The sequence below is a fragment of the Lampetra fluviatilis genome, chromosome 1, assembly GCF_964198595.1.
Source record: "Lampetra fluviatilis chromosome 1, kcLamFluv1.1, whole genome shotgun sequence".
Lineage (NCBI taxonomy): Eukaryota > Metazoa > Chordata > Hyperoartia > Petromyzontiformes > Petromyzontidae > Lampetra > Lampetra fluviatilis.
In genome coordinates, this window is record NC_136275.1 from 12,035,968 (window position 1) to 12,059,188 (window position 23,221).

General features: G+C 48.0%; 1 protein-coding gene across 1 annotated transcript in view; it reads right to left on the reverse strand.

Annotated features, from left to right (window-relative positions):
• Positions 1-23,221, reverse strand: part of LOC144932376 (contactin-associated protein-like 2) — a 191,768-nt gene that overhangs the window by 111,962 nt on the left and 56,585 nt on the right. The window contains exon 7 of the mRNA XM_078856353.1: positions 5,876-6,019. Coding sequence (XP_078712479.1) covers positions 5,876-6,019 — 144 coding nt within the window. The remainder of the gene's footprint in view (positions 1-5,875; positions 6,020-23,221) is intronic.

Sequence of the window (23,221 nt, forward strand, 5' to 3'; positions counted from 1 at the left end):
GCTCATTAAGAAGTGGATTCATAAACGGCCTGTACACATGTATGTGTAATGAAAGAGCACCATCTAATGGGTGGAAAGGGGTAACCGCACGGCCACCACCGGGTAGCGGGTATCCAATCCCAAGCGGGGATATATCTGGGCCAAAGGTAATGGGCGGAGTCAAAGGGGAACGTGCGGGAACCATCGGGAAGGTTCCATGAGGGGGCGAGGCTAGAGGCGGAGCTTAGCTCCGCCAAGAGGGATATAAGCAGGGGCAGGGGAGGACTCAGGGGTCGGTGTGTGACCGGATTGTGTCGCTGCACAAGCCTCTCCTAGCCATCGACCACGTGGCGGAACCCAGCGAGGCTCGCCTCTCCTCCCGGCACGCCGCCAGCCAGCGGCGGGATTGGGGAGTGGGAGAGAAGTGGACCTCAATGGCGGAACAGAGAATTGCTCGTCCCCAGCCGTAGAGAGAAGGAAAGCATATGGGGAGAGCGGGAGTGAGCTGTGCAAGAATTCTATCAATAAAAGACCCCAGTCAAGATCGTCGTGAAAGTAGTTTATTACATATGTAAAAAATATATCGCACTGCACCACGTTAATACCAACCCAAATCCCATGTAGTGCAAAATATACAAAACTTGTATGTAAAAAAAATGCGTGTTTTAGGGTAAATAGTAAGAGGTAATGAATTTCTTGAATTAAGCAAGGTGCTGAGTAATAACCTTTTGTTCTGTGGCCGGGTTACTTGAATCTCTCGCAAACATAATCTGAATTCACCGCTGATTCAGAAGCACTTTCATAAACTGATTTCATAAAAGCTGATTATATTACATGAATACATTTCAAGTAATGATAGTAATATACCAACATGGATTCACACACAGCATATGTGTAATCCATGCCTTGCTGGGAGAATAAAAAAAAATACCGAACACACTCCTCTACTAGGTCTAATTAAAAGCAATATACTTTCTAGAATACACACAGTAAATGCAAATGTGTTTAAACTCATAATCCAGCCATTAATTTGTACTTGTGCACAATTGCCAATGCACATTACCCTAACATGACCCTGTCTGTTCCCGTTACGTTCATTAGTAACCATGGTCCCGGGGAGCCGTACTGTCCCTCTATCACCCGTACTGTCCTTACATCACCCCCCCCCCTCCCTCTCTTAAAAATATAGCCATCCCGGCTAACACAATTTTAAATCAACCTATCTCAGGCCGAACCATACATTTAACACAATGCAACACATAACCAACGTTTTAGGACCGAAGAGCAGGAAAAGGAACAACTTACTCCCCAGAAGAGCAGTGCGGACAACCACAACCAAAACAATAACGTAAAAATCTGAACAACACACGCAACGGAACCCCCGCGATCGTTACTACAAGCATTGAATATTTCGAACATGCGGTCGCCCATCAACACACAATGCAAAAACACAATTTCAAGGCGATCCGTCACCGAAATGTCCAGTTCTTGATGTCAGTCCTTCTCCCCGGGCGGATTTGTGGCCGTCACTGGCCAAGAGGGCTTGGGGGGGGGGGGTTCAGGTCTTCGGGGCACTCCTGACGCCATGGATTCGTAACTGGGGGTGGAACAACACATTTCCCTCGGCCCATCCGACACCCCAGACCCCGACCGCACAACACTGGGGATGAATAAGTCGAGGATAAACATACGGCTCCAAGCGCGACTTGTGGATAACTCAACGGCGCCATCTCACTCACCCTTGCCCACACCGCGGCCGTCAAATTCAAACGACATCCACCGGCCATTTCTCCGGCCAGTGCAATTTCGGGGACGAATGCAATGGCACTTCCCAACCAAACTCAGCCATGTTCTATCCCTTACTACACCTCAGCTGCCTCACATACTTTCGATATATTATCCAGCGTGACCCACAGGTTTTACTGGCAAGGAAAGTCCATCCCTTCCTGAGGCTGGACTCCATCCAACATCCATAGGGGTGAACTTCCACGGCTAACCTTCACTCAACAGGAATCGCACTCAACCCCATGCACCCCGGACAACTTAGGTTTCACTTCACACAACTCACCCTTCCTCGCTTCATAAGCATGTGTCCTCACACACCACTGTCTCAGCGGTTGGCCTGAACACGTCACTCCCTGCTAAACTCACGTAGGCAATACCCTCTTCACCTGAACCGCTGCTAGTTCCATATCCCCGAATAGGACTTGCAGGAACGGTTCCCAATTTCCACTAAACAGCATTAGCACCCCGAGCGGTGTGAGTCCACAGCCCTTCTGCTCTAGACGGGCCAAGGAGGACCCCCATCTCCTGCCCGCCAGATCAAACTATCCTCAACAACGTAATGGGACCACTACCCCTGAGCAATGTGAGCACCCTGCCCACTGCTCCAGATGTTCCACGGAGGGTCTCGACCTCCGGGCCGTCAGGTCAAGTCGTCTGACGCAACACGACGGGACCACTGCTCTCGTGTCAGGCGGGATCTCTAGTGATTCCTTGAATATAACCTAAACCAACTAATGGTCACCGATGGGGAGGATCCACGTAACATTCGTGGCCCCAATGGCATCTGAACACAGCCCTGGTCGTTCAACAATCACAGGGGCATCCTGGTCAGGATGCGTGCCCCAGAGATAGGCCACAGCCAGCGTCCCAAATCCAATACTGGCACCATATCTCAACCTCCCCTCAATCTGATACAGGCTACAACACCCCAAATCCCCCATTCACCACTACACACGCAATCACCACAACGAACCACAACGATCCCTAAATTAAAAGGGCCTCGTAACAAATACGATTCCAGAATCACTAGTCCAAGGCACTCATCCCTTAACACCCAACTCCACACCATACACACCATCGACTATTTCCGATGAACCAGCCGCCACTACTACTACTCGGCCCACCAGCTTTCGCTCCTGCGTGCCTGAGTTCGGCCTCTCCGAACCCCAATGACCCTGATGCGTGAGGTGTTTTTAAATCCTTTATATTAAGTTTGCTTGCTTGCTTAGGACCGTGCAAATCTTTCAGTCGTTTTTTAACCCACTTCCCGTGATCCAATCGAGCTGACATTTTGCACACAGACTCGTTGTGCGTGACAATGCATTTTCGTGAAAAAAAAATTCCAAAATTTTACACTGTTTAGGGATTTTTTTAAAATATTTAATTACCAATTGTTTAATGCAGCCAGACAATCATCTGACCCATAGGTGGCAGCCATCTCAAGCCAGAGGACGAGAGGACTCTAGCCACCCCGATGCCACGCATATAAAGGATTTATAGTGAAAAACTTTGTTTTTACGGGTTTACTTGTTTAGCGGTCAGGTGTCTGGTGCATCGCGACTCATCTGGGCCAGGCCGTAGCTGTCGACGAGGCGGTGGACACAAGGGGCTCCATGATGTCCCCATGACTCTTGGCATCCCCATGCGAAGTTTCGAAGCTGCCCGCAGTGGAGCAGGCGATCCTGGGCACCCGCGGCGAAGGCGCCGAATCGGATAGAGATTGCCACTCCCAGAGCCGTCCCGGCGTCCTCCCTCACTGCCGGTCCCCTCTGCGATCCGCTGCCGTCACCTCCCCCGTAGACTCCGTTTCTTCCTGCGACGGCTCCAAGACAATATTTGATGGTTGGCCAGCCCACTCGTCTCCAAGCCAAGATGTTCCGATCCATGCAGCCACCCAAGTCCATCTCCGCAAGGTTTCGCACGCTTGCAGGCACCACTCGGGCCCGACGGTGGGTCATATACTGCAGACATCTCCTTGTAGGCATTTTTAAGCGTAGCCCTCTTCTCCTCAGGGATGGCCCAGAACACTGCGAGGCCATCATGGTCAAGAGCCGTAGGTAAAGCTCTCTCTCTCTCTCTGCTGCCTCTCAAGCAGGCTTCAAAATGGCGGCCGTCGGTCGCGTCGCCTCCCGCGAAATGGCGGCCCGCGACCACGTGGTCTCCAGCACGGGAACTATGACTGCAGGCGATTGCCCAACCATCCCAGGGACGGTCGAACAGAGCCGATCCGCCTCCACCACCAGGTCTTCCCACTCTTCCGTCGCAAGTGCCGTTTTCTCTGCACCCTCGGGCTTCGTCACCGGGATCCCGGCTCACAGGGCTGCTGGGGGGACTCCTTGGTCATCTTCCTTCTCCTTCTCTGAAGATGCTACAGGTGGGTTCTTACTCTTTCTTACTCTTTCCTTTCTTCGGCTTTTTGCAATAGCCACTTCTAACACTGCTCTCAGAGACACCGTCTTGTTCCTTACGTATATTTATTATTAATAAAGTCCGCTGACAACTTAACGAGTAACCGCAAGCGACTGTATACACTTGGGTAATTTAGACGACTGTATTGAGACAATGTAACTCTAGCCTCATAACAACATGGCTCCCACTTCAGGATGATGTGGACGACCCATTCCAAAGCGACGACGATTCCCTTACTACACCTCAGCCCCCAGATCTGGTTCGCGCAGGCTGTTATGCCTCGCATGACCCAGCCACGCCCTTATTCCCGAACTCTCGCTCACCGCACCTCGCCCTGTCAAACTCTGCCCTTATTACACTTAATGGCCGTTGGGTCCCGTGCTTCCTCTCACGTGACTCTGTCAACGCTTGTCCCCTCAATCATCATTAGCAATCTCTTAGGTCCCACATTACCCTAACATGACCCTGTCTGTTCCCGTTACGTTAATTAGTAATCATGGTCCCGGGGAGCCGTACTGTCCTTCTATCACCCCGTACTGTCCTTACAATTGCATAACTTACCTAAAAAGTAATGTTCATTAGGTAATAGAGGGTACATAGTGAATCATGTTTTACTTTGAAAGAAACACTGTGGTATTAACTAGGAATACAAATTAATTGTCAGATTTTGACATATATCATAATGTGTTGCTTGTTTAAAAAATTGTTAATATTTTTTTATCAATATTACATGATATAGTACGTAAAATCATAACAATTTAGGTGAAATTTAATTAGATTTTTGTATGTTGCTGGGAAGAGAACAACGTTGATATGTTTAATTGACATGGCTTGTACGTGGCCAATAGGGAAGGCATTATTTGGCTAAAAGCAGTACGATATTATGACAAGCTCACTTAGAATTTGGCGACTTGCGTCACTTGGAACCCATAAGGAGAGGTTTGTGCCTATGCACTTACAGCCTCGGCAATTAAGAGCGCCTTGATTGAGAATCAGCCAAAACAGCAATATCTTCATCTCTGCACAATAACATAACAAAAGTGCTATATTATTTAAATAAATCAATGACAAATACGATTGCATAGTTTTTTTCAGTTTTGCAGCATAGCTCTTCAAGCTCCCGGCACGTGGAGTGAAATGACAGACAATCCAAACAACAGGCAATTACAATTTAACACGTAGGCTTTTCGCGACCAATATCGTCCATAATAAAGGTTTTTGGGTTAGATCGCGTAAATATATAAATGTGTCATTAAAACCCACCAGCACCCGACACAGCCAACTAGTAAGGGTTGTTCTAGATTTGAAGCTTTCGTGACTGCAAGGATTCATACTCTTAGTAGTAAGGGTTGTCACGTAAACAGAACATTTGTAAATGTTTTGGCTAGGCCCTCCAACACCCCGGTGTGCTGTACTAGTGACGAATTGGATTGTTCTGTTTACGTGACAACCGTTACTAGTTGGCTGTGTCAGGTGCTGGTGGATTTTAAAGACGCATTTATATATTTACGCGATCTAACCCAAATACCTCTATTATAGGCAATTACAACCCGGAAATCCATATCAGAGCTACGTGACCAATGTGTCTGTTCCAGTGTGGGTACTCCTGAAAGAGCTTGTTGGTTTCCAGTGCTACCACAGCACAGTAAAAGCATCTCGGTCTCGTGGAAAAGTAAACTTCACAACTAGGTGTGGTGCTCACAGTGATGTAGATCTGGGGCTTGGCACGGCGCGCTAGATCCGTGACGTCCTCGCCATTGTAGTACACGTTCTCCATGCATCCGATGAAGTTGGAGTGAGCCCTGTTCCCTGGCTTGCCTCCCAACGGGAGCCCACCAAAGCTCAGCTGTGTCAAGTGATGTAGAGAAAAATGAGCAGGTGAGGAGGACAAAGGGGGACCAGGGGAATTATTACGGTGACTCTTGCTCGGCGAAACGTCATGCAAACAAGCTCACTTCTACTCTGCTCGTGGGAGGAATGGAGAGGAAGGAGCAATGTGGACAGATGTGCACCCTCGCTTGCAGGTAACACCACCGAGGTCAATGCATGCATCCTATTTGATTTTAGTTAAAATATCCATTAATGTATTTTGCACTGTTGAATTAATACATGTGTAGTGCCTGAAAGTACGCGTCACGCGCGGAGGTCGGTGTGCGCGCACGCAGTGTACAGTGGGAAACTTAACAAAAAGAATTAACCAACAAACAATAGGGGCCTTTTATTAGTAATTCCCTTATATTACTCGTATTCACCGCATACATATTATTTAGAATTATATATTTTTTTATCTACATGACCGTCCTAAAAACTAAAGAGTACGAATTCCAGAAAGCTTAAGTGGAAACTTAGTTACACTTAACCTCAGGACATTAAAATATAACTCAGAATAAAACACCAATCTCTGGAGAACTAAACTTGGTGAAGCCCTCAAAATAATGATGTAACGAGGATAATTACGAATATTCATTAAACATAGACGAACAATAACCACGATACTAAGACCGAAGGAACTCATAAGAAATATCAAGAATAAATGTAACACACAGGACCACATAAGGTATTGCATAAATCTCCTCGACCACCTTTGTCTTCCAACGGGGTCTGGCCTCGGGATGACCCACGCGGGGCAAGCAAGGAGGGAGCCAAAAAGGTCACAGGGGGGAGTCTGGGCCTGACATCCCGAGGACATCTGTTTTTCCTGTTTGTTTTTCTCTCGCAAGAGACGCGGAAAGAGGAGAGGGTGTTCACGTTTTTGAGTTAAACACACGCGCAGGGTGATCCGACGACGGAGCACAGCCGTCTTTGTCTCCCCGCAGCACGGACAACAAGATTTGCACAAGCGAGCAAATAACATTTCCCATGGGGAGATCGGGCCACGATGAAATGCCGTGAACACGGTTACGGCATACCTTGGGTCGCTTGCAATCAAATCACCATGATACGAAGCAGACAAATGAGTCATTTTAACTTCCAAACCAAAAACAACTTAAGCTGTGTGAGACAAGGATATAACGCCCAGAGCGAGGGAGGGGATCATTAAGCTCGCTTAACGCGTAGATTTCGCGACAAATTATTCATAATCAAAAACGTGTATTGTGTGGCCTCGGTGCGAATGCGAATCGTCGGTCTGGTTAATGGATAAATCATGTGTGCCACCAGTTCGCGAAGAAGCCCCACCCCTCCTTCCAGAATGATTACACAGCTGTGTCTTTAAAACTAATAAACACACACACGACACATACGGACGCACAAGACACACGACACACACGGACGCAGATGTGTTCACCCCCACAGGAAGATATATGACACGGCCTTTGAACAACTCGGAAAAACTGAGTGGACTTTCCCGATATAAGCCGAGGAAAAATCCATTCAACTCAGATCTTCAGGGCTTCGGCCCCACCACAGATCTCCACGGGGCTTCGCCTCCATCTCCTCTCATCGCCGCCAACGAAGAAGCTCTTTCGTCATCCAGAAGGACGAGTGAACGAGCTCAACCCCCCTTGTCGTGCCGCCACGCCGAGGTGTCGCCTGCCGCACACGAGTGAACGAGCTCAACTCCCCTTGTCGTGCCGCCACGCCGAGGTGTCGCCTGCCGCACACGAGTGAATGAGCTCAACCCCCCTTGTCGTGCCACCACGCCGAGGTGTCGCCTGCCGCACATGAGTGAACGAGCTCAACCCCCCTTGTCGTGCCGCCACGCCGAGGTGTCGCCTGCCGCACACGAGTGAACGAGCTCAACCCCCCTTGTCGTGCCGCCAAGCCGAGGTGCCCGCCTGCCCGCGCAAACGAGCGCAGCCGCGCCGTCAGTCACCGTACGGGGTCAGCCGAGGGAGGAGCCGGAAAGCGAGCCGCTCACCGCAGCCGCGCAAGCAAGAGTGTCCTTCTCCGAAAGTCGTTCGTACCCACAACTTCCCCCCCACTCATAGACCCACACACGCACGCATCGACGCCCCAATCACCGATGAGACTATCTATTTCACCCATACCATCGTATCACCCTAGTCAATTATCAGAAGACTGATTATCAATTACATGAACCATCAGCTGGCCATGAGGAATCGTGGCCCATCGAGTGATTAAGAGTCCATCGGTTATAAGAGTGAGGTTATTTTCCTTGCCTTTTTCTTTTGTTCCGCTCATCGCATAGGCGATCAATAGATTCGTCGAGGCAAACTCAAACTTTCGGAATCCTCATTACGAATCGACCCGTATATAGAGAGAGAATATCTTATTCTTAGGTTTTTTCGGTAAAGTCACGTAGGTAAAACATCAAAATTAATGAAAATAAAATAAAACAAAAATCACGACGTTTCGGAGGCAACACAAGTCTCCGTCATCAGGTGGGACCGTCACAGCCGAATTAGCTGCATCAAGTGAGGCAATGATTCAAGAAGTAATCCCTTATAAGCAAGTTGAAGGGGGGAGGAGAAGGGGGGGGGCTCATCAGAATGTGGTAGCCAATGAAAAACAATGGACTACGGCTTGGACGAGGTTGCTGCTGTACACGCCAACACAATGGACAGAGAGGGGGGAGGGGAGGTCTGATACACATGATAGACAAAAGAACGAAAATGCCCATGTTTATACCAATGCTGGCTGAACAATGAAGAGAGCACTGCCAAAAAATAACTGGGGATGTTAACACTCGGTAAAGTAAAGTAAAATAGTGCCTGTCAAATAAGATGGTCCAAAAAAGTGTAATTAAGTCTTTTTGCGTGGTTGATAACATCTTTCCAATGATTACTTGACTTTACCGAAAAAACCTAAGAATATGATTCCTTGCAGTCACGAAAGCTTAAAATCTAGAGAGAATATCTTGTCAAACCGGTTTTCTTTGCCAGAGAATCTCGCCGAGGAATAAATCAAAGCAGAGCCGATACTCTCTCTCACAACACGCATCCACCCACCCTTGTCTCAAACATTTCGTTAAAAGGATTTTATACTTGCCGATGAATCTATTGACATATACTTTCGCCTCTGGGGTATAATAAGTTGCTTTTATTGCCTTCATACAGATCGTCGCATGTCTGTTTTAAAACTCCGCCAGTCGCCGGTTGTGCTCGATACATGGGGGAACTACTGAGATGTCTGGTGGGAAAGTAGAATTACGGTTGTTAGAAGAGTTTAGTCATTCAATTTCGTTAATTGCATAATCTCGCCAATGAATAAGAGTTTTTAGTCATTCATTTTCGTTAATTGCATAATCTCGCCAATGAATAAGTGTTTTTAGTCATTCATTTTAGTCAATTGCATAATCTCGCCAATGAATAAGAGTTTGTAGTCATTCAATTTCGTTAATTGCATAATCTCGCCAATGAATAAGTGTTTTTAGTCATTAATTTTAGTTAATTGCATAATCTCGCCAATGAATAAGTGTTTTAGTCATTCAATTTCGTTAATTGCATAATCTTACTCATGAATATATGACGTATGTTTTTGCATGCTAGAATGTCACATGTTTGTGTAGAATAAAATTGTTAACACAGAAGCATATCGAGGGTTTCTTCCAAGTCCATGCAAAACTGTCTTATTCATAAGAACTGTTACCTGCGATGAGATATGAAGTTGGAGACCTAAAATAACATAACACACACTAGGATAATCAATAAATGTTTAATCAATGATAATCGTGTTATCCTGATTGGTACAACTCTGGATAAACAAAACTAAGCCTAATTATCACAACTGCTCACATTAACATAATCGCAAGCATCCGCATAAAGTACTACGATTATCTTCGTGAGTATCATAATTTATGCATATAATTACACACATTATCATAATTTATGCATATTAATACACACACTATCATAATTTATGCGATTTGCGCATTTTTCGGAAAATTATTACTTTTTATTATTTTTATCAAAATTTCATAATCCAACACATACAACACGCTGATTGGCTGGTCGTTGTTGTTGCCGGGATGTGGGGCCGCGATGTCTGAAGATGATAGCAGGTTGCAGGGAGTAATTAAGGACGCAGGGCGCTGATTGGCCGAGAGGGTGTTGTTGTTGCGGAGTGGCGCCACATTGTCTGGAAAAACATGCCAAGTGGCAGCGGGGGCTGGGGACGAGTGGCGTCTCGGGGGATGCCCCTGATTAATTGGTGATTAATTGGCTCGGGGATAAAGACAGGGGTTTTTGGACGAGACGAGAGTTTGCGCCTGGGAGGAGACAGAAGATGGAAGAGTCGGAGCAGCAGAGCTAATATCAGTATAGGGTAGCAGTGGAGAAGCATAGAGTAGCAGTGGAGAAGTGTAGGGTAGCAGTGGAGAAGTGTAGGGTAGCAGTGGAGAAGTGTAGAGTAACAGTGAGACGACAAAGCCAGTAGGAAGCGGCTGGAGTGTGGGAAGAGAAGCTGATGTAGTGGGACGGCGGAGCTGATAAAGAGCAGCCGAACTGCAGAGGTCGCAATCGGGTACCCGTTACCCGTACCCTACCCGTTACCCGGCTACCCGTACCCGGCCGCGTACGGGTACCCGTTTGCGACCCTGGTGCGGCCGGGTACGGGTAAGGAAACAAACCCCGTTTGCGACCTCTGCCGAACTGTGGCGGAGAGAGTAGAGAGGAGAGTCGACGGAGGAGTGATGGGGAGCGAGTGAGGCTGGCGGAACGTGGCGAGCGAGGGGAGAGCGCAGAGGAGAGCCGTGGATCGGTGTTAGCTGGAGGAACGTTGAGCGATGTTGGATGGAGGAGTGTTGATGGAAATACGCGAAATAAAGTGAAGAGAAAAGACAAGAAGCTGTCGTGTCGAGTCGAGTACTACACATGATAGAATTTGTGTGTACTTGACATGCCATTTTAAAATGCTTGCTTATCCTCCAAACACAGAGAGCTTTTCACTGTTACTTAATGCAGCCATGTATTTTATGGAAGTAACAAAAAAATAACCATCATCATCATCACCACCACCACTGTTCTGACACCTCAAAACCATCACAATAAATATCTACTATGCAGAATACCACTACGAACCACCAATGCATCTTAATTCTAAGTGCTGTTTGTTTGTAGATCTTCCCTCGGCTGTCAGAGTTTCAGTTAGTTGTCAGGTTTTTATATGTTCAAGGCCATTTTAAAATAATTTTGACACCACCTATACATAGCCTCACTTTTTGCATCTTCCCAAACACACGTTAATTATTCGCATACCTTGAGGGACTTGTTTTTCACGGATTCAATATATCTTCTAAAATTGTTATTTAAATGCAAGCTTTTTACAATTATTCCCATCCTGCATGTTTATTTGTATTACTTATCACATGACAATCAGAATCTTTATTTATCCTGGAGGAATCCAATGAGCTGCGAAGGTCGTTTTCACAAATGTCCAGTAGGGGCATGTAAAAAAGTTGCAACAAACAATACAAGCTACGATAGGAGTGCAAAATACAGAAAATGTAAGCAAGTCACATTAAATAAATACACAGAAATACCGGAAATAAGTATAAATTGCATAAGTACGTAAATTCCTGCCGATTTTTCAACACAACCACCATGAAAGTAACCACCTCTACAGTTACCTATTAACAATTACTTGCTATCCTTACATATCTCAGAATCGAGCTAATTTCATGTTATTTTGTTCTTTTTTTTTAAAGCTCAATGTTTTGATGTATATGTAATAAATGACTCTGTCAGGCGATGCTGGTCTCCGTTCGTCTTTTATTTAGGTTCTTCTCCGCACCCCCACTGGCCTCTTCCTCGGACCAGTGCTGTCTCGCGTGCGCCCCGCGCACGCTCTCTCTCTCTCCCGGACCAGTCCTGTCTCACGTGCGCCCCGTGTACGCTCTCTCTCCCTCTCCCAGACCAGTCCTGTCTCGTGTGCGCCCCGCGTACTCTCTCTCCCTCTCTTGCCCGCACACTCCCCCGTTAACTCCCCTATTCTTGCACTCCGCACATCGCTGGACGACGGCGTGCAGAGGTCCTTCGGCCACGTGGCTGATGGCGCGGATCCCTCTCACCACCCAACGTGGCTCAGCCTCTTAGATTCCCCAACTGCCCCGATCTCTTCCGGGCTCCCACTTATATACATTCCCCCCACGTGACCCTGACTCCTCCGGATCCTCAGATCCGGCCTTCCCATACTATCTCTCTCTCTCCTGCTGGCTCCGCCCCCATTCACCTCGCCCCCCATTGGAGCCGAGGCGTACGGTGGCCCCTCCCACACGCCCCGCAGACCAGGCTCCGCCCACCAATACCCCCGGCCGTGTGATTGGACCCGAGCCCAGCAACAACCCCATTTACGCTCGCATTACATGACCCCCCCCCCTGATGAAAAAGCCAGCTGTCCCAGCTGCAATAGGACAAAATAATGCGAGCGACCACATCGTAATCAGGAATCACCAGACCCAACGGAGAGTATAACAACAACACAATTAACGAAAGGGAAGGGATTTGGAACGAATGTGGGTCGCCGGCCCGTCCTTCACGAGAGGCGGCGCCCTCATAGGTCGCAGTCCCGATAGGGTTTGAGGAGCGGCGGAACCGGAACCATCCGCCGCTGGTGGAGGCCTGTCCGTCCCAGCACCCCGTTCCCCAGAGAGGTCCGTAGTCGGGGCCCCCTGCAACTGCAACCGCGGTGGGGTTGGAGGGGCAGCGGGGCCAAATGTCCCGGTCGCCATGGTAGGCCCACCCCTACCTGCTGCAGGAATCCCTGTGTCCGGCAGGATTACAGCCGGCCCGTCTACAGGAGGCACGACAGGTGCGCTTGCAGGTTGATATATCGTCCACCGCGCCGCGTACATGATCCCTCTCCACAGGGCTCAACCGATGTGGATTCATCCAAATGGGAGCAGCATCCCCGGTATTAATATGGTGGGAGAGCAACGAGGTGCATCCCAGATCGAAATCGTCTTTACTAAAGACATCAGAATATTTCTCCAACAGCGCACGAAGCACGGACCGCTGGTCCGTAGTCAAGAATGCATTTTCTTGGCACAACCTGGCGATCCATCGATCGTCCTGCGCCGTCGAGGCCGAAACCCCCCCTACGAGGCCCCGGTGGCCCGGATTATCATGGGCCGTGAAGGCGGTCGTAGCATGTGCCAAAACCGTTCTGGCCGGCACGACGACATTGTCCACGCCTCCATTCAACACTTGCAAAAACGGAGGCTGACCCGGCGGAACAATCGTTCGTGCCGCGACCAGCGCCAGGCCATCCGTAACCGCGTTGGACGGTGACAGCAACACCCCCGCCGCCCCCTCGACCCCAGGCACGGGCTTCCGATAACGCAGTGGGATAATCATCTGCGAGCCAGGTGGAATGTCGACCGAAACATCGGATAGCGCCTGCACCTGACGGTCCGGAGCGGACTGTCCCCACGGCGACGGCAAAAAGAAAAACTTCTGGCCCGCCGATAACTCAATACAATTCTGATCAACCCTTATCTGAATGGGCATCTTTGCCAGGAAATCGGTCCCCAACAAACACGGCACAGCGAGGGACCTGGAGATTAAGACCGTCCCCACAGCCGACACACCCCCAACCGAAATACGCGCCTCCACCTGACCAACGATGCCCATACTCCCTCCGTTCGCCACAATACATGAATCGTAAACCGGTCGTACCCGCGACGGCGGAATGGATAGAAGATGGAATATCACGTCCGAGATGATATCGAACCCGGCACGGTCGACGACCCAGTAGCGGCTGCGACCACTCTCCATGCCAATTTTCCGCCACTGTGTCAGCGAGCGATGTGGATCCCTTAGAGTCCCCCCGTTAGAACAGGCCCCTGGAACGCATACCGACGGTGATGCATAAGATGACATTCCTTGCCGGGTGTCTGATGCGTACCAACTTGCCTGACACGGTTGACTCTCCGGCGTTGACGTCGCGTCCCTGGCCGGGGACTCCGGCTGAAGAGACGGGCAAGGGAGACTCTGACAGTCCCGCGCGAAGTGTCCAAGACGCCTGCAGCGGTAACACGACAAGTCGGCCCGACGCCCGGCTCCCCCCCCCCCCGTCTCGAAGATCCCTCAGCAGTGGGCCGGAGCACGACTCCGCTCCCCCTCGAGGAACCCACTGGGCCGCCGCTGCAGAGAAATCGCCAGGCCCCTTCTCGTCCAGCACGAAGACGGCCTTTGACGGAGTCCACCCGGTGGCGCCTCCCTCCATGGTCGGGCTCCCCGTCCAGGCGCAAGTTGAACTGCGCGTTGAGGCACTTGGCTGCCATCCGGGAGGTCAGCTGCTCATGGCCGCATATCGGCATCGGAATGCCCAAGTCCTTGGACAGCTCCAACATCTTACCCAGTATCAAGGGCTCCAACAAGTCGGACTCTGTCTCTGGATACGCGGCCATGGCCAGCTCAAGCACAGCGCCCCGGAAAGCCACAGGCGACTCCTCGGGTGCCCGTTTCCTCTGGACGAATCTGCAGTGTGCGTCGTCCAGAGGCTCGTACGCTTCCGCCATCTCTTCGAACGCCCCTTTCAGCGTTGCTTTCTTCGCGGCCTTGATGGAGCGGAAGAATTTCAAAGACTTGTCATCCAGGAGCGTCGGCAGAACCTCCAAGGCCTCCGCATCCGTCCACTTGGCGGATCGGACGGCCAACTCAAACCCCCACGCAAATGCGCTCCAATCTCCTCCAATTGAGAATTCTGCTGTCTTCCGATGCAGGTGTTCCCTCCGGTGGCGACAAGATGGTGTCTTCCCGCCATGGCAGCGACAAGATGGCGGCTTCCCGCCGCGGCGGCGACACGATGGTGGCTTCCCGCCGTTCATCTGCGACCACACCCAAGATGGCGGCGTCCTGCCGCATGTCGGAGAGGGCGGGAAGCGTCGCACAGGCCCCAATGGTGGATGGCTCGGCCCCACTCGAAAGCTCACCGCTTGCAGGCTCGCCGCTTGACCGATCCGGCATCGTCGCTGGCACCACCAGGGTAACTAAATGCAGCAGAATGGCCCGCAGCGAATCAAGCTGGACTGCCACGTGTTGCCAGCTGTCCTCGACGCCCGTCGATGCAGACAGCCCGGCCGCCCCGACGACATCTTGTACTCCTGGCGTGTCGCTCGCCGCCACTTCGCCCACGCCTTCCATGGTCGGGACTGCTACCGCCGGAGGAAGATCCTCTTCGTCTTCTGAAGATGGTGCAGGTATATTCTTCTTCTTGAGATGTTTAGACATCTCGTTCCGCTTCTGACTCCAATGTAATAAATGACTCTGTCAGGCGATGCTGGTCTCCGTTCGTCTTTTATTTAGGTTCTTCTCCGCACCCCCACTGGCCTCTTCCTCGGACCAGTGCTGTCTCGCGTGCGCCCCGCGCACGCTCTCTCTCTCTCCCGGACCAGTCCTGTCTCACGTGTGCCCCGCGTACGCTCTCTCTCCCTCTCCCGGACCAGTCCTGTCTTGCGTGCGCCCCGCGTACGCTCTCTCCCTCTCTTGCCCGCACACTCCCCCGTTAACTCCCCTATTCCCGCACTCCGCACACCGCTGGACGACGGCATGCAGAGGTCCTTCGGCCACGTGGCCGATGGCGCGGATGCCTCTCACCACCCAACGTGGCTCAGCCTCTTAGATTCCCCAACTGCCCCGATCTCTTCCGGGCTCCCACTTATATACATCCCCCCCACGTGACCCTGACTCCTCCGGATCCTCAGATCCGGCCTTCCCGTACTATCTCTCTCTCTCCCGCTGGCTCCACCCCCATTCACTTCGCCCCCCATTGGAGCCGAGGTGTACGGTGGCCCCTCCCACGCGCCCCGCAGAGCAGGCTCCGCCCACCAATACCCCCGGCCGTGTGATTGGAACCGAGCCCAGCAACAACCCCATTTACGCTCGCATTACATATATATATGCAAATAAGTGGGTGATTCTCATACAATATATCTGCGTTTTGTTTTTCCATTGGCATATACAAAAATTAAAAAATTAAAGCATAATAATGCTTTCAACATCACATGACCTGGCGTAATCAAATTCAGATTTATTACCAGCAACATTGGATTTTATCCAAGATCTATCTAAAAACGGTCATTTGGCCCTTGCCAAAAAAATAAAAAATAAATGAGAGGAAGCCTTTTCCTTATGAAGTCAATAGTGTTAAACAAATCAGTGAACCTCTGCTCAAACGAGCAGAGGCCGCAGTCCATATTTCCATTGCCGGACGTGCGTTAGTGATGAAGACAATCGCGAATACCAGTCTCTAGAGCTAAAAGACAGCCACCATTTACATCCCACAAAGTGGGATGTAAAGAGTATGAATCCTTGCAGTCACGAAAGCTTCAAATCTAAACATGGCTAAACCAATACACTTTTCGAAATCACCAAAATAAAGCCATGAAAGCAATGAAACAGTGATCATAGGAACTGTGACGGAATTTTCACAATAAATGCCATAAACAACATGTACTACCAAAACCCTGCAGCCATAGCTGGCTGCATGAGTCATTCCACAACAGCAGGAGCATCAATCAGAGTATTATAATTTTTCAATGCACCTTTAAGATCAGCACACTAAATCAAAACACAGGTCACACTTTGTAGCGATCATCTGGAGCGAAACATTTTATTTTAGGCCACTGAATAGCACTGGCAGCTAGGGGTGTACAACTCCTCTAGAGCAGTTTTGAGTGAAGATCTCATAGGTAGTGACTCAAGTCTAAATTTATTGGCAACAGCATTCCAGACCCTGGGCATCAATAGCAAAGACCCTTCCTCCAGTATATGTATGGCAATAGGGAATATGAAGCTGGTAAATGAGTGTAGACCTTAGGTAAAATTTGTTCTTTGAAACAGAGAGGAGATCCAGCAGGTAATCTGCGGATTTTTTTGCAAGTACATCATGAATAAATAAGATCTGGTGCACAAGCCGTCGAACATTCAGAGATGTTAAGTTTGACCTAATGTAGAGATCACAGTGGTGAGTCCTATATGGGCAGTTTAATGCAAATCTTAAGGCCGAGTGATACATTGAGTCAAGCTTCTTCAGTACAGTACTTGGGGCTGATTTATACACAATGTCACAGTAATCAAGTAGAGGCAGTATGGTAGCTTTTATCAATTCCAAACGGAACATAGGGGGGAAGCAGTGCTTGTGTCGATATAGAAAACCAATTTCAATTTTTATCTTTTTCCCAATATAATCAATGTGATCTTCAAAATGTAGTTTTGAATCCAGGATGACCCCAAGAGACTTATAGATCTTGACTTGCTCTATTTGATCATTATTTAAGGAATGTATTTGGGGGAAAATAACTTCCCGCTTTAGTCCTGGTGAGAAGCATAGCACCTTGGTTTTGGCAAGATTTAGGACTAGTTTAAGAGCAACTAGCTGATGTTGTAGCTTGTTGAAGTCACTCTGGAGCTTAGCAATCATGTCATCCGGAGAGCGGCCAGCAGTTATCAGTACCGTGTCATCTGCAAAAAGATTTACCCTGGAATAATCCAGTTCAGTGCCCAAGTCATTTACATAAAGAGAGAACAAGAGGGGGCCGAGAATGGAATCCTGTGGAACCCCTTTTGTTATCTTAACACTGTTTGACCTCCAACCATCTGTGAATACAGTTTGGGTGCGAGAAAAGAGGTAATTTTTTAACCATTTTACTGTGTTTTCGGAAAACCCGAGGTAGTAGAAGTGGGTTTAAGAGAAAACTGTTAATGATTAACCGGACGTGTACACTAGTCACGTGGTTAATGGCGACTCGGTGAAGATTGCTGTGTGACACACGTGCTGTTGCATTTTAAAGATTAACCACAATAAATGTGTTTACCCTAGATTTGGAGCACTTGCCCAACGTCCTTCATTTCGAATGTGCAACATAATGACATTTTGCATATCGTATTATTTTAACAATCAATTGGAAGACAATTTCGCACACTAGTGATATAGTAATTTCATTATTTCAATGTATTTTCTATCCAAAGCAATTATCACTTCATACGATCTCTTCACAGATTATGAAAAATACAATATTTTCAAGAAGAAACAGGATTATGTAACATTCAAATTTAAATTCACGTAATTAATTCCCTTAGTGTCTTAGTAAAGGTTCTCGACGTCCCTTCAATTCCTAACACAGATGCAACATGGAGATTTTGGTTCTCCCAATGCAGTACAATATGTGTGTGTGCATGTAATCAGAATTCCTATCGAATGCTCCCCGTTCCCTGGGATTATTTAGAGGAGTGCTGTGTTTGTAAAATAACTTGTCTGGACAAGTGCTTACCCTGAATTAGTTTACGTCATGCATTTCCCCTCCCCCTCCAAAAATATTGAAAATGTATGGACAACAAGCTGCTAATTACCAGCCAGTAGAGCTGCTTCTTATTTCGCATTAGCGTGATGCAGCTTGTAGCGTGTCATGACGTGTAGACTACCTAGACATGCACATACAGCTGCAGTGATGTGTTGTTTGTGCAAAACACTTGTGAGCGACAGTCACTTCTTAAACGTTTTGTGTACTCCCAAGGTGGCTGAAAGTCACTTATAATCTAGCAACATTGCAAACTTCAAAGGTAGGAAGGCTCTTGTTCTCTCATTCTGAAGGAATAATCTGTCATTGATGCAGATGCTCGTGTCATGATTAACTTAAATATTTAAGGCAGTTCCTGCTCAATTAACATTTATTTTTGCGCCTGTGCCGACAACCATTATATTTAATGTAAATTTAAGTTATTTTTGTTTATGTATTTTGTGTTTGCAAAACAGGTTAGGATCTAGCTATGCCAATTTAATATCTAGCTGGGTGGCACTATGATTAGAATGTTTAACTCGCAATTATAATCATACAAGTTGAATTCATCATTGAATGTCAACTCAGCATTTTTTGGAGAATGAGACGGCTACCATCTGGCTACCATCAAAGGTTTGTACACGAAGCCATTCAGATATACAAACACAGACATAATTTCAACCGTGATGATGGGTACAAACTTAGTAATCATTGGAAAGATGTTATCAACCATGCAAAAAAGATTTAATTACACATTTTTGGACCATCTTATCTGACGGGCACTATTTTACTTCACCGAGTGTTAACATCCCTAACGTTTAACAGTACTCTTTATTGTCAGCCAACACTGGTATAAACATGGGCATTTCCGCCCCTTTTCTATTATGTACATCCACAGTTACTTGCGCAACACGTCCCTGACCACGAGTCCATTCATGCCACAGTGACTTGCGCATAAACAGCATAACAAAGAGCGGCTTATAGGCCGTAAGGTGAAGACGTTTTACTTCTAGATTTGAAGCTTTCGTGACTGCAAGGAATCATCTTCTTAGGTTTTTTCGGTCAAGTCACGTAGAAAGTAAAATAAAATAAAAACAAAAATCACGACGTTTCGGAGGCAACACAAGTCTCCGTCATCAGGTGGGACCGTCACAGCCAGATTAGCTGTATCAAGTGAGGCAATGATTCAAGATGTAATCCCTTAAAAGCGAGTTGAGGGGGGAGGCAGAGGGAGGGGGGAGCTCATCAGACTATGGTAGCCAATGAAAGGAACGTATCGGGAGGGAGGGGGGGCGAGGCCAAAAGGGTGGGCGATGGACGTGGAAGCGCTTGTGCGCAAGCGGCCAATTACTGCACACGCCAACACAATGGAGCGATTGTGCGCAAGCGGCCAGCCACTGCACCTGCCAACACAATGGGCAGAGAGGAGGAGGGGAGGTCTAATACACATGATAGACAAAAGAACGAAAATGATGATGGGTACAAACTTAGGGGGAGCTCATCAGACTATGGTAGCCAATGAATGGAACGTATCGGGAGGGAGGGGGGGGCGGGGGGGGGCGAGGCCAAAAGGGTGGGCGACGGACGTGGAAGCGCTTGTGCGCAAGCGGCCAATTACTGCACACGCCAACACAATGGAGAGAGAGGGGGAGGGGGGGTCTGATACACATGATAGACAAAAGAACGAAAATGCCCATGTTTATACCAATGCTGGCTGAACAATGAAGAGAGTACTGTTAAAATAACTGGGGATGTTAACACTCGGTAAAGTACAGTAAAATAGTGCCTGTCAGATAAGATGGTCCAAAAAATTTGTGATTAAGTCTTTTTTGCGTGGTTGATAACATATTTCCAATGATTACTAAGTTTGTACCCATCATCACGGTTGAAATTATGTCTGTGTTTGTATATTTGTATGGCTTCGTGTACAAACCTTTGATGGTAGCCGGGAGGTTTGCAGAGAACCTTGGTCTCGGAAAAGACAATTTCATGAGAGCCCACCGAGTTGTAGCAATGATCGGCCACGGCAGAAGAATCAGTTCTGCCGTGTTTCAGATCTGACTTGTGCTCGCGGACACGATCAGAAACATGACGTTTCGTTTCTCCAATGTAGCAATCACCACAAATGCAACTCAATTTGTAGACTCCAGGATACTGTAAGTCAGGAACGACATCCTTCACAGATGGAATCAGATCACAAATTTTATGCACTGTACTGAATCGGACTTGGATCTTATGTTTGTTTAGAATTTTGGAGATCTTTTTGGTCACGCCAGCTATGTATGGTAACGTGATGGCAAGACCTCTTCAGCAGTACTCAACTCAACCCAATTAGTCTCTATGGTTAAGGACATGGTACTATCTCCTGATGACATCCTCGTCAGCTTTGATGTAGTATCTTTGTTTACCAAAGTCCCAGTACCGGACACCCTAACAATAATTGAGGACTTAGTCCAACATGGATTGAATTCTGATGCACCTGCGCTGGTTAGGCATTGCCTCACCAACACCTATTTTACCTGGAATGGCACCTTCTACAAACAGAATGAGGGTACCCCTATGGGCTCCCCTTTGTCACCAGTTATAGCCAACATATTCATGGAAAAGTTTGAATCAGACGCCATCCAGACATCCACCCTGCGTCCTTCCCTGTGGAAGAGATATGTGGATGACACTTTCGTCATCTGGCCACATGGCCTCCCAGCATTGAACCACTTCTTGGACCACATCAATTCTAGACACCCATCCATCAGATTCACCATGGAAGTGGAGAAAGACGGTAAACTACCATTCTTGGATATTCTGTTTGAGAGGAGTCCTGACGGTTCCTTGGGACATTCTGTCTACAGAAAAGCCACCCACACAGACTCCTACTTGAAACCGGATTCCCACCACCACCCATCTCAAAAGAACTCTCTCATCAAAACGCTATACCACAGAGCACATGGCATTTCTGACAAACACCACCTGACCGGTGAATTAAGACATGTACATCGGGCCCTCAGGATGAACGGATACTCTGACCGTACTATCCGCCAAGCTGTCTCTCCCACCACACAGAAACAGCCACATGAAACTCCGACCAAAACCATCACGTTACCATACATAGCTGGCGTGACCAAAAAGATCTCCAAAATTCTAAACAAACATAAGATCCAAGTCCGATTCAGTACAGTGCATAAAATCCGTGATCTGATTCCATCTGTGAAGGATGTCGTTCCTGACTTACAGTATCCTGGAGTCTACAAATTGAGTTGCATTTGTGGTGATTGCTACATTGGAGAAACGAAACGTCATGTTTCTGATCGTGTCCGCGAGCACAAGTCAGATCTGAAACACGGCAGAACTGATTCTTCTGCCGTGGCCGATCATTGCTACAACTCGGTGGGCTCTCATGAAATTGTCTTTTCCGAGACCAAGGTTCTCTGCAAACCTCCCGGCTACCATCAAAGGTTTGTACACGAAGCCATACAAATATACAAACACAGACATAATTTCAACCGTGATGATGGGTACAAACTTAGTAATCATTGGAAAGATGTTATCAACCACGCAAAAAAGACTTAATCACAAATTTTTTGGACCATCTTATCTGACAGGCACTATTTTACTGTACTTTACCGAGTGTTAACATCCCCAGTTATTTTAACAGTACTCTCTTCATTGTTCAGCCAGCATTGGTATAAACATGGGCATTTTCGTTATTTTGTCTATCATGTGTATCAGACCCCCCCTCCCCCTCTCTCTCCATTGTGTTGGCGTGTGCAGTAATTGGCCGCTTGCGCACAAGCGCTTCCACGTCCGTCGCCCACCCTTTTGGCCTCGCCCCCCCCCCGCCCCCCCCTCCCTCCCGATACGTTCCATTCATTGGCTACCATAGTCTGATGAGCTCCCCCTAAGTTTGTACCCATCATCATTTTCGTTCTTTTGTCTATCATGTGTATTAGACCTCCCCTCCTCCTCTCTGCCCATTGTGTTGGCGGGTGCAGTGGCTGGCCGCTTGCGCACAATCGCTCCATTGTGTTGGCGTGTGCAGTAATTGGCCGCTTGCGCACAAGCGCTTCCACGTCCATCGCCCACCCTTTTGGCCTCGCCCCCCCTCCCTCCCGATACGTTCCTTTCATTGGCTACCATAGTCTGATGAGCTCCCCCCTCCCTCTGCCTCCCCCCTCAACTCGCTTTTAAGGGATTACATCTTGAATCATTGCCTCACTTGATACAGCTAATCTGGCTGTGACGGTCCCACCTGATGACGGAGACTTGTGTTGCCTCCGAAACGTCGTGATTTTTGTTTTTATTTTATTTTACTTTCTACGTGACTTTACCGAAAAAACCTAAGAAGAAGACGTTTTACGTTTAATCCCGTTCCCATATATGGGGCACTAAATTCTTTTCATTCTAATAAAAAGATCTATTGCTGTTGGCCGTGAAAATAAAAGTTCTCCATGTCTAATCCTGCAGTCTATTTTTTATTATTGTTTAAAGTCGGCAATATTTCTTTCCTCGCGTAATAATATTTTGATCATTAGTGATGAGGCTTTGCGTCACGTGCTTCCCGCTAGACCAATAAGGTGGCTGCTTTTTTGGGACGAGAGGTAAACATTAGTCCAAGATGTCTGCGCCCTTGTTGTCAATGTCGAGTAGTGAAAAGGAGGAAATTACGGCCAGACCTCCTTCAAAAGTCCGTAAAAAGTATTTTAAACAATGCTACATGCATCTCACATACATAAAGAAAGAAGAAACAAAGGATTTTACATGGACACGGTGGGATACATTCAGAAACTGCGTCAAAAGGTGGCTTTTTTTGCAAGGTGAGAATCGGAGAATAGCAGAAACATACAAATTGTCTAGAAATCGAGTTTGACAATG